The sequence below is a fragment of the Phacochoerus africanus genome, chromosome 7 (genome assembly GCF_016906955.1).
Source record: "Phacochoerus africanus isolate WHEZ1 chromosome 7, ROS_Pafr_v1, whole genome shotgun sequence".
NCBI classification, from domain to species: domain Eukaryota; kingdom Metazoa; phylum Chordata; class Mammalia; order Artiodactyla; family Suidae; genus Phacochoerus; species Phacochoerus africanus.
Genome location: NC_062550.1, coordinates 34,020,136 through 34,033,208, shown reverse-complemented (window position 1 = coordinate 34,033,208; position 13,073 = coordinate 34,020,136). Strand labels below are relative to the sequence as shown.

General features: G+C 41.5%; 1 protein-coding gene across 1 annotated transcript in view; it reads right to left on the bottom strand.

Annotated features, from left to right (window-relative positions):
- The window catches only part of HMGA2 (high mobility group AT-hook 2), a 140,057-nt gene that overhangs the window by 14,343 nt on the left and 112,641 nt on the right, over positions 1 to 13,073 (bottom strand). The window contains exon 4 of the mRNA XM_047787137.1: positions 295 to 327. Within this exon, the coding sequence (XP_047643093.1) occupies positions 295 to 327 (33 nt within the window). The remainder of the gene's footprint in view (positions 1 to 294; positions 328 to 13,073) is intronic.

Sequence of the window (13,073 nt, the reverse complement as noted above, 5' to 3'; positions counted from 1 at the left end):
AATGCCAGATCCTTTAACCCAATGTGCTGGGCCCACTACTGAGCCTCTGTAGTGACCTGAGCTACTACAGTCAGATTCTTAGCCCACTGTGTCATAGTAGGAAGTCCCTTGATCTTTCAGAGTTTTTAATGACACAATCTCAGTCTGAAGGATACAACCAATTTTCAAGAACACGGAAATGCTGACATAATCAAAACTAGAAAAATACTACCTAAAGGTTTAATTTGGGGTCGTGTTTTTTCACTTTACTTTTTATATTACTTGGGAGAAAAAAGTCAAAATGACCTCTCTTACCTGAGCAGGCTTCTTCTGAACGACTTGCTGTGGCTAAGAAAGAAAGGAAAAAAGAAAAAGACATATTTTAATATGAAACACACATAATGAAATTAATTAAGTATGCATGTTTTAAATATAGACACTTGTCTGCAGAGGTGAAAATTTCAAGGTTCAAATGGTTTTTCTGAGGTTAGAGGGTGTTTATTCACAATCTCCACACGTTGAAGAAATCCAGTGCAGGTTATCTTGATTAAGGCGATTCCCAATTAAGTTTTGCAATACATACCAGCTACATCAAAATAAATTTGCTGTTCTATTTACTTGTTTTAGCCAGCATATCACAAGATATAAGGACGAGAAGGACCTAATTTGTTAATTAAGAAAAACCCCAGAGATAATAATTTATAAACCATAAAATTTACTCCTGTGGAGTGTATGCAGCAAAGATTTTTAGTATATTCAGAGTAGTACAATTACCATCACCATCTAATTTTAAAACATTTTCATCTCTTGTGAAAGAAACCCCATATCCATGATCACCCACTCCCTGTTCCCTCCTGCCTCCCTAATCAACCTCCCAATCCCTAACCAATCACAATCTACCTTCGGTCTCTATAAATTTGCCTATTCTGAACATGTCATGTAAATGGAATCATATAATATATGGTCCTTTGTATCTTTTGTAATCATACAATATACAGTTTTGCTTAACTCAGCCAGTGAAATGTTTTCTAGGATCATCCACGATATAGCATGCATCCGTAATGCATTCCTTTTCATTGCCAAATAATATTCCACTGTACGGATATGCTATATTTTGTATCTCCATCCATCACTTCATGGACATCTGGGTTGTTTCCAACTTTTGGCTGTCATGAATAATGCTGCTATGGACATTCCTGTATAAGTTTTAGTGTGTACATGTTTTCATATCTCTTAGGCATATAGCTAGGAGTGGCACTTCTAGGTCGCAGAGGTAACTCTATGTTCAACTTTTTGAGGAGCTGCCAGACAGTTTTTCAAAGGAGGCTCACCGTTTTACATTCCCACCAGCAATGCCTGAGGGTTCCAATTTCTCCCCATACAGGTCAACACTTGTTATTGTCTGTCTTTTTAATGACAGACATCCTACTCGGTGTGAAGGTGAATGTCATTGTGGTTCTGATTTGAATATTCCTAATGGCTAAGGACAGGGAGCATTTTTTATGGGCCATCTGTATATCTTCCTTAGAGAAAGGTCTATTCAAATCTTTTGCCCATTAAAAATGTCTTTTAATTACTGAGTTATAAGAGTTCTTTTTATGTTCTGGATGCAAGTGCCTTATCGGAAGATGATTTGCAAATACTTTTTCCCATTCTGTGCGTTTGTTCACTTTTTTGATGGTACCCTTTGCAGAATATCGTGTTATATCTATATCTGTGTATCTATACCATCCACATCTGTTTTACTCTGTAGGTAGAGGAGAACTCTCTTTTGAGTGAAACAACAGAGGCAACTTTTTCCTCCCTAGCCTGAATTAATTGCTGCCATCCTCCCAGATATTAGGGTAAATTCACTCTATCGTGACAGGATAGAGCACCTCTTCATTTTCCTCCCTCTCAGAATTTTAGTGCTGCTGTGAGTCTTACTGCTGCTGCAGTAAACACGTTTTAGAAAAATCCGCTTTGGAAAACAAACCGATGAGCACGAAAAAAATAAAAGAAAGGGCAAAATACTTTGGTTTACTGAAAGACAAAAAAAAAAAAAAAAAAGTTCTTTCCTTTGAGTTTAAATCACAGCAGAGATGACATCCTAAAAGCCCAGGTTGTGAGGTGATGTTTTCTCCAGGCGGAATCCACCTCAGGACGATTAGGACTTCCTGCCTCTTAGAATTCAAGAGTCTGCGCTCAGAAAGGATTCATTTCAAAAGAGCCCGGTGGAAGAATAGACCGCTTTTCTTCCTTCTCTCTCTCTTTTTTTTTTTTCCCTGCCGATTACACCTGTACACATGTTTACTCCCAAACCGTTGCAAATCCCCACACATTCTTGCAGGCTGACTGCTTCCTACTGCTCAGAGGTCCCCCTCCCTTTTTGGCCGAGGAGCTCGCATTCATATGACTCTTGCACACTGTGGGGCTCAATGAAATCCTCTGAAAGGGCTGCCAGCTCACCCAATTTTCCATGAATTAGGTCCTGACACTTCAATGAGGGGAAAGACAATGTCTGAAACCCTGCCAGCCCTGGCTCCCGGCCTAGTCCGTGTCACAGAACGTCTACCAGCTGCCCTTCCACAGAGCACTTCATACTTCTCAGACCACCAAACAAACAGACCCTTGAGCACTTTCAATGCTGGTTGGGGTTAGGGCTGCCAGGGTGTTTTCTCAGCCTCTGGCGCCCAGGGGCTCCAGACGGTGCCGAGAAACGGTTTTTTGTTGTTGTTGTTGTTATTTTGTTTTGTTTTTATTTTTATGAATGGCTTTGCTCGAAAATGCCGACGGAAGCACCATACGACGGCCATTCATAAAAAAGGGAAAGGAAATAAACCGCTGTCTGGAAATCTTTGGGGATGCTAAACCAACTGCAAATCTCTTATCTTCCTTGGGGCATCTGCTAGCTTAGAGAGCCAGAAACCCGTTGCCCCTTAGGGTTCTTGTCATGAAAAACATGGTCAACCACTATATTTTTAGAAGAAAAACTGCATAACAGCAACCGTGCATATTAATCTTGAGTGTGGTTAGCAGTATAGTTCCCTGAACCTTAGTAAATGACTAATGTTTTGCACATGCACTTCCCCTACAGAAGTGAAAATCCTTTCTATTTTTAGCATCTGTCCCTTCGTGACTGGAAGGACCCAGGCCTTACTTTCATGTGTTCACAGGGAAACTAAGGCAGAGGGAATTTAAATAACCACCCTGAGATCATTTTCCAAAGCTAAAACAACCCGGGTTGCCTAATTCTCTCGGTCCCCTGTAGCATGCTCTGAGGAACCCCGTTCTCAACCTTAAAAAAATAAATAAATAAAATCCAGTTCAACTTAGGAAGAGAAGCTATACTTCATGGCCTTGGTGTCTGCCTCCAGAGTCATTCTTTTCTTTGGGATCTCTCAGGATTCCCCACTGCCACAGCTGGGGAAGGCCTGTGGTTTCCTTGGCAGGCCAGCTCTGACTCTCCTAGGCTGCTGATGGACATGAGTTTACAGGTTCCATCCCTGGCCTTGCTCAGTGGGTTAAGGATCCAGCGTTGCCATGAGCTATGGTGTAGGTCACAGATGCAGCTCAGATCCTGAGCTGCGGGGCTGTGGTGGAGGCTGGTGGCTACAGCTCTGATTAGACCCCTAGCCCAGGAACTTCCATCTGCTGAAGGTGTGGGCCCAAACAAAATAAATAACTAAAATAACTAAATAAATAACAAGACATCCCTTTTAAAGGCATGGATTTCATAATGACTGTTCTACTGAACAGAGAGCAAAGCCCTCCAAGTTGCTTATTCAGACACTTCTGACGGTTCCCTTTCTATCAAGTCTGTGCACGTGGGCAGTGTACACAGTTCAGGCACTTTGTCGGCCTGGCCCGCCAACCTTTCCTTGCACCAAGAGGTTGAGGCCCTTCCTTGGGTTATAAGATTGTTACATCTTTCAAACAGCTTGTAATGAACATCTCACATTCCACGGTTGCACTGAAACTTCTAGAGTACAATGAATGGGTGAAAGACAGCTTCCTCCCAGAACAAAAGAACAGCAACAACAAAAGATTCTGAAGAAATGCTTTGAATGAATGTAATGTTAAGGTAAAACTGTGAAGCGAATGAAAAAACTCTATAAGCTGAACTTCTGTAAAGACGAAGCAGGGCCCTTTCCAATCTCGGGAACTTCAATGTACAGTGTTTCCACAGGTTAACCCTTGTATTGGACTAGCTCAGCCAAACTGAAAGCACAGTCTGTGAGCAAATAAATAATATTGTCTGTAAAGAGCTTAGGATACAGGATGCTAAGAAAGTGCAAAGGATATTAAAAGGAAAGAACCTATTTGGGGATTTCTGAGATCATACAGCAAACCAGTATTTCTCCAAATGAAAGGGAAACTGTTGTTGAATTCTGAATGTCCACAGAGTATTTTGGTTTTCAAGATTTTGTAGAAAGACACTTGTGCAGGAAATGTATTTCAGTATAATTAAGGGGTTCCCCAGCCCTCCCGAGAGTCCAGCCAATGGTTCCAGGGAGTCTGCGTATGTTAAAGCTGATACCTGGACAGCTAAGCCACCCCTTCTAGTAGATATTGAAAGAAAATCCTTCGTAACAAAGGACCTGAACATTAGTAGTTCACTTTAATACTAATCGAAACTTTAAATGAAAAGAGGCTTGAAATGGGCTTAATTTAATTTTGTAAAAGACAAGGTATAATGTAAAGTGAAGTGAGGATGACTTTTGTGCAAATGGTCTTAAGCTGACCTTGGGAAAAAAACAGCCCTTCATCTGGATCTCTGTGCAGATGGGTCTTTTGGTTTTATGTAAGCAGTAGACTTTTAATCTAATTATATTCTGTTTTTTGCCTGCCAGTAGTAGGAGGTTTTCCCTACTTGGTTTGAAAAATCACAAGAGATAGGAATTCCTGTCGTGGCACAGCGGAAACGAATCCGACCAGGAACCATGAGGTTTCGGGTTTGATCCCTGGCCTCGCTCAGTAGGTTAAGGATCTGGTGTTGCTGTGAGCTGTGATGTAGGTTGCAGACACAGCCTGGATCCTGCATTGCTGTGGCCCTGACGGAGGCCGGGGGCTACAGCTCCGACTGGACCCCTAGCCTGGGAACCTCCATATGCCGTGAGCGCAGCCCTAAAAAGAAAAAAAAAAAAAAAAAAAAAAAAGACCACAAGAGTTACTTCCATTCCCTAGCACAAACTTTTTCATGTAGATTGGTTTTCATTTTCTTTCTTTTTGTCTTTTGTCTTTAAAGGGCTGCACCCACGGCACATGGAGGTTCCCAGGCTAGGGTCCAGTCAGAGCTATAGCTGCAGGCCTACACCACAGCCACAGCAACGCCAGATCCGAGCTGTATCTTTGACCTACACCACAGCTCATGGCAATGCTGGATCCTTAACCCACTGAGCGAGGCCAGGGATCGAACCCAAAACCTCATGGTTCCTACTCGGATTCGTTTCCACTGTGCCACGAAGGGAACTCCGGTTTTCATTTTCATAGCAGTATAGGGCAAGACAGCATCCCCTAGCTGTTTACTTAAAAAAAAAAAAAAATTGAAACTCCCGGAGTTCCCATTGTGGCGCAGTGGTTAACGAATCCGACTAGGAACCATGAGGTTGCGGGTTCAGTCCCTGCCCTTGCTCAGTGGGTTAACGATCCGGCACTGCTGTGAGCTGTGGTGTAGGTCGCAGACGCGGCTCGGATCCCGTGTTGCTGTGGCTCTGGCGTAGGCCAGTGGCTACAGCTCCGATTCGACCCCTAGCCTGGGAACCTCCATATGCCTCGGGAGCGGCCCAAGAAATAGCAACAACAAAAACAACAAACAACAACAACAACAACAACAACAATAACAAAAAACTCTCATTTCTCTTGTGAGACATGAAAGGCCCCTAAAATGTTAACTCTCATTTCTCAATCCTAAATGAAAGCCACATTTTAGGGGCCTTTCACATCTCCCAGAATAATAGCTCACAGGGTAAGATCAGTTATTTAAAATTTTAAATTAAATACGGTATCCTGATAAAAAAAAAAAAAAGCCATTTGTTTTTAAGCTTCCCAAAGAGTCCTTTATGGCCTAAGTCAGCTCATTGAAAGAGGGGAGCTTATGATTATGTTTGTATCCACACAAGTACAACCACATTCATCTTCTGCCTGAATTGACTGATGAATTTTCCCCCACCATTTGCAGAAAATTTCAATAAATAAATCAACCTGCTCCTCAATGACCTCAACTGCTTTCTGCACCAAATTGATTAGTTATTTTACTTTATTTCATTTTTTGTCTTTTCGCTATTTCTTCGGGCCACTCTCACGGCATATGGAGGTTCCCAGGCTAGGGGTTGAATCGGAGCTGTAGCCACCGGCCTACGCCAGAGCCACAGCAACACGGGATCCGAGCCACGTCTGCAACCTACACCACAGCTCACGGCAACGCCGGATCGTCAACCCACCGAGCAAGGGCAGGGACCAAACCCGCAACTTCATGGTTCCTAGTCGGATTCGTTAACCACTGCGCCACGACGGGAACTCCTTGATTAGTTATTTACAGTAAAAAGTATCAAACTGAATAAGGAGGCACAGCTCAGATTCTAGACAAGTAACTGTCTGGTCTTTACATAAACATTCCAAATACGGCTATGAGCCATGAAGATTAGCAGCACCAGCTTCATGTCGTGTGGTGTATGTACATAGTGACAGGAATTCTTTTCAACGTGTGGTTTGAACAATACCCTTTGACCCTCTGTCCCAAGCAGTTTAAAGGCTCAGAAGATAACCTTTTTCTCTGTATATAACATTCACCAAGATTCACCTTCCTTTATGTGCTGAAAAACATGCTTTTCAGTCTCTTAAATTTCACAGAACAGTTCCGATTATATATACTCAGAATATATATACACATACTCATACATATACATATACACACACATATATATATACACACACACTCAGAATATGTATATATGTACATATTCAGGATGTATATATACTCAGAATCTATATATAATGACATTAACCCAACTGGAGGGAGACTACCATCATCAAGAATGAAAATTCTTTTTTGCATTTCATGAAATGATGTAATTGACACACTTGTTCATGGCATTCTGGATTTTCAGTTTTAAAACTTCAGTATTCCAGAATTCAAGATTTATATCTGGTCCCTTTAAAAAGTGAACCTTATGCCCTACAGGTTTTAAACCATTTTTAAGTGTAGGGATCTCTCCCTCTTCAACATATCAGATCCCATGTGGAATCCCACCATAGGAGGCAGCCACAATGGTACTTCTGATGGGAGGGCGGACACCTCATGTGCATGGTGGCCTCCACTCCAACCCGCTCCCTGTCTTCCCAGGATGTCCCTGAAGTCCCTCAATGGAACACTGAGAACTCCAGGGAATGTCAAGTGAGGGTCTCTGACCTCTAGATGCAAATCCTCCAACAGACCTGTATCACCAGGATAGTAGAAATCAGAGCATCCTCTTGGCATTCATTCATTCTGACTCATACTGTTATGCTGAACCATGCGAACTAGAGTTTTTGTCAGTCAGGAGCAACAATTGCATATGGTTTAACCTAACAGAATCAAGGTAAGATTACTGTTCTTGCTTATCCAGCTAGATAATTTTTGTGATTTGTCAACGGATGTTTGCACTTTCTGTGCCCCTACATCCTGCACGCAAATCTCGCTGCTTACTACTCTACACCTGTGTCCTGACCCTTATTTGGCCAGAGGTTGCCAGACTGTGGTGAGAGGAGGGATTTGTCTTTACCGGGTGTGATGTCTCCGTGTTTTCATTCATTCCCCAGCCTTCCTTCCAGGGCACCATGGCTGTCTTTGTGACCATCTCACTAACTTCTCATAGCGACATCAAGCCTTTGTGATCTTGGCTTCTTCATTGAAATGGGATGGCTGGAATAACTGGCATCTGACAATTCTTGGTGGTTATTCAAGGAAGCTTTCTATGAAAACTGAGACTTCTGGTTCAATTTAAAATGAATGGTCAACTCTCAGTTGGGGACATCTATATAGGGAAGGTTGCATTCAGGGTATTCTCTAACACCAAGTGGTCAAAAGATTATTTGATTTACCCATGGAATGTTTTTGGTAATGAGATAGAAAAGTGTGTCTGAAGTGTGAAGAATTTCAGATCAAATGTTGGTTCCACGACTGAGGATGAGACTCCGCTGTAGCTATACAAATCCCATGCCTATTGCATATACTGCTCTTATTGGGCTGAAAGTCTTCTGGTTTAAACAGCTTCCTCAGCTGAGAATGATCCTGCCCCCTGGTGGTGGGAGGCCTTAGTAAAGAGGTGAAACCATCCACCCTAAGTAAGTAGCTGGTGGCAATTTTTCTCCAGCTGAGAAAAAGGCTGGGTTGGTCATAACGTCTATGTCTTGCGCCTCCTGTGTGCACTTAGAGATGACTGTCCAGTGTATGTATACATGCAGCCCCGAATGGCTACAATTTGACAGTAACATCTGGCCCATATAGCCGCAAAGGAGATTTTGTAGTTCTCTGTACAAAATCTCCTAACAAGTGATAAATCAATGGAGAGTTTTGGCAAAATCTCTGGAATTTTTGCTTGGTATTGGGGGGAAGGGGAGGTGTTCTTCATTTTCTACTCCACTTGGCTTTACTCTTGGACTTAACGCAAAAGACAAAAGTAAGCATCATTTCAAAAGTATTTATTGGATTATTATAGCAAAGTGCCCTTGCTGCAGCTGGCCTTGCTTATTAATCTGTGCAAGGATGAGAATAGTCACAATCTGCTCTAGTTAATGTTTATTAACATCAGCCTGTGTGTGTATGGCAACGAGCCACAGCAATTCTCATGAAAACAGATTTGGGGGCCAATACTTTGGAGTTTTTGCCTTCTTCCTGGTGCCTTTCTTTCAAAAGCCAACCTTCTATAATCTGACCTGATGAAGTTATTCATTGATAAACTCTACGTCAGACAGGGACTGGGTGTACAAAATGAATAAGAAATGCTTCCTGGTTTTAAGGATCCTGATGTCTAATGGGGCGGGGGGGACAAATGAGGAAGGAGATATTAAGAGTATAATGTGCAATTTTAGATTAATTTTTTCCTATGATTACTGTCCTCTTAAGTATAGAGAGGCATGCTCATCAAATATAAAAAAAGGATAATCATAAGAAAGAAGAGCTATGTTCCCTCTCATGGGGTACACGAGAAAGGAGAGATAAGTTCATTGAAGAAAAAACATACAAGAAATTCAAAGACTGATGTAGAAGGAAAGTATCATTCATCCTCAACACAAAAAAGCACAAGCAGAAGGAAATTTTCTTCATTTTCACGTTGGAAAGTTAAAGATTAGAATTAAGCTAAAAAAAATTAGAAAACAAAAGAAAACAAAATGCAGCTTCGGTGGTAGTGTTGCCAAAATCATCATTAATTTTAAAATGATAGTTTGGTGTCCTCCTGAATTACAGCCTTTAATAGGCATTTTTATTTTATGGAAGATGGCTGCACTTTGGGGATATAAAGCATTCTGAAATGAACAGTCACACACAGGTGGGGTAAAAGAATACATTGTCTCTTGAGTCGACTTTTCATCTCAATTTTTATGATTCTCTAAGATTTGGGGGGTGGGATGGAATTCACCCTTGGGCAAAGAAGCTGAGTGAAAATTGCGAGATTAACATGACTTCACAGAAAAAGAGTTAATCTTGTTTCGGTCCTATTTCCTTATCCTACAAGTCTTTAAACAGAAACACTACATAGTTTTTTAAGACTTAACTTATTTATTTATTCTGGTTTTTTTTTTTCTGTGTACAACCATTCACAAAGCTAGTTCACTTTGCAAATGCACACATGGTTAACAGCACCAAAGTAAAATGAATAAATATGTGAAACACTTATGCTGCTGGGTTTTGACAAATCAAACACATGTGCATAGATGCTGTGGGACTACATTCAAACTTTAGCTAATGTCAACTTTAGCCAGACAGAAAGACTAATGTTCAATAATAGATGAAAACAGATATCTATGAGATAATGGAAATTAAAGTGAATACTACAGGAGACGAGCAATAATTGATACTCCAAATGTGTTGGGGACATATTCGAAAGTCCATTTAAGACATGAGGTCTTCTTAACATGTGACCGATTATGCGGTGAGTGGTTACATGCAATCAGATTTGGACTTGAACTAGTGACACCATTTTTCACATCACGTGTGATATCTGTTCTCATGCACTTGCCCATGGGCAAAGGATGGAAATGGTGTGATCTTTTAAGGGGTTCTAATTACTTTTATTTTGACGAAAGAGATTGAGAATCAATACTTAGACGATTTCTTGGACGCTGAGAACATGTGTCGGCAGACTAAAACACTTCAAAACGGTTTTACGAAACGATTTGAGGAGCCAGTGTTTCCCAGCAGCCATACTAGTTCCACATGGAAAGTGAATTTAAAAAGCTGAATCATGATTTTAGGCATTTCCTTTCCTTAAGGAAAAAGTCAGTAAATTTATTTGTAATCTCCTATGTGCTCAAGGACTACAAAGGGATAGTTTATGGGTTGCGAGCTCCATGATACTTAACTGAATCATATCTCTCCTAGAACCCTAATTTAGCAGTATGTTCTTGGCACGAGCCTGGGGCTGACTTTAGCAGTTGAGTTGTTTTCCTTGGAGGAAGTTTAATATTCAATCCGAGAAATGTTAACTATTCCCGAACATTAGCTTCCATCCTTAACGTTTTAAACAGTTGTCGAAGTGAGCGCTCTTTGGCTCACGTTCTCACACTTCCAGCGTGTACCCAGCATGCCCTTCTTTCCAGAGAATACCCCGGACCTTCCCTGGAGGTTTCCTCTGGATTAATGTCCCTTTCTTCAGAATCTGTAAATTAAAACGTCTCCCTCCCTTCTGAAGAAAACCTCACATTTCATTCGGCTTGTCTCCAAAGTCTCTATTTCAAACTCTGAGGAGCTTCAGGCCACCACCCTTCTTCCCCCGCAGCACTGCCTAACTCAGCCCAACTGCTCTGAAGTCGGTGATTCTAGCAACTGTACACGGTCATCTTAAAATCTATACGTCTTTGTTTAGACCTTGCCAGAAAGGTCTCTCTGAACCCTGTTTCATGATCACACCCACTGAGTCAAACATTCTCTAGTTGAAATTCAGAGTAAGGCAATATGACTCTTCCTTTTATTTTATTTATTTTATTTATTTTTTGGTCTTTTGAGGGCCGCATTGGCAGCACGTGGAGGTTCCTAGTTTAGGGGTCGAATAGTAGCTACAGCTGCCAGCCCACACCACAGCTCGCAGCAACGCCAGATCCTTAACCCACTGAGCGAGGCCAGGGATCGAACCTGTGTCCTCATGGATACTAGTCGGGGTTGTTACTACTGAGCCACAACAGGAACTCTGACTCTTCATTTTATATTTATATTGATTTTATGTGAATAACACAACAGTGTACAGTTTCCAAAGTGATTTGGATTTGTGTCACAACAGCCGTCTGTGGTGAAGCATTGCCGTTCAGATTTACACACAAGGAAGTGGAGCCCTAAAGACAGCAAATGACTTGCAAGGGATTACAAGGCCAATGGATAACGAAGCCAGGACTGCAACCCAGGTCACATGGTTCCGCATCTTTTGCTCTTCCCACTGTCCCACACTGCTCCAGCAATCAGCTTATTCTGTGCTTATTTTCTCATTAAAAAATAGGAGCTATGTGCAACCACCTTGCCTCATCCATAAAAGAACGTCTGTTTAAAAATATAATAAAAATAAAATAAAAACATACTAAAAATTGAGCTTTCTAGGACTACGCCCTTGCTAAGAATAAAAATTACCAAATAAGAAAAAAAAAACCCTGCATTTTGTGTGTGTGTGTGTGTCTTTTCTAGGCCTGCACCCTAGAAATGAACACATGCATGAAAGCACCAGCCAGTGAAAGCAGAGACCACACAGACAAGGGATTAAAGACAAGAGACCCATAGTTTTCTTGAGTAGAAAGTCACAGGGAATGAGGAGAGATGCCTGATGAGGTAGATGAGAAATTGGATGGGAAGAACCCATTATGGTATCTTTTTTTTTTTTTTTTTTTTGTCTTTTGCCTCCATAGGGCTGCACCTGAAGCACATGGAGGCTTCCAGGCTAGGGGTCTAATCAGAGCTGTTGCGGCTGGCCTCTGCCACAGCCACAGCAACATGGGATCCAGAACTCATCTGTGACCTACACCACAGCTCACAGCAATGCCGGATCCTTAACCCACTGAGCGAGGCCAGGGATCGAACCCGCAACCTCATGGTTCCTAGTCGGATTTGTTAACCACTGAGCCACGATGGGAACTCCAAAAAACCCTGCATTTTTATGTAACAACTTGTAAAGATCGTAGTTCAAATGAAGCTTCTGATACAGTTAAAGGATAAATCCATATTAGAAAACTATCTCCATAGTAACAGATTTGTTCTGAAAAAAGTTTTCTTGTCAAAAGTCTCCGGATGTTTTAGAAATATAACTATTATCTTGTTTCTCACTAGATTTCTATTAAAAGTAGAAAGCCCATCCTGCTATTTACATATATATGTATGTCTGCTTTCCTTTCTCCCTTTATTTCCTTTGAGAAGTTTGTTGAAAAAAATTCAGGCAAGACTCTGAAGGCTAAGATTTCTGTGATAAATGCCAATAAATTATTTCGGGTTTTTTTTCCCCTCTTGTTTATCACCTGCTTTAAAATGTAGTGGTGTTAAAAATGTCAGCTACATATTCCATGGTGTCTATGACATAGAAAATAACAGACGCAGTTCCCGTATCTATGGTGTTTATAGTTTCATTACTATATAGTATTAGCTGTGAGGAAAAATAAAGATGCCATATGGAAGCTCCTGTCCTGGCGCAGCGGAAACGAATCTAACTAGGAACCATGAGGTTGTGGGTTTGATCCCTGGCCTCGCTCAGTGGGTTAAGGATCCGGCATTGCTGTGAGCTGTGGTGTAGGTCACAGATGAGTTCTGGATGCCACGTTGCTGTGGCTGTGGCAGAGGCCAGCCGCAACAGCTCTGATTAGACCCCTAGCCTGGAAGCCTCCATGTGCTTCAGGTGCAGCCCTATGGAGGCAAAAGACCAAAAAAAAAAAAAAAAAAAGAT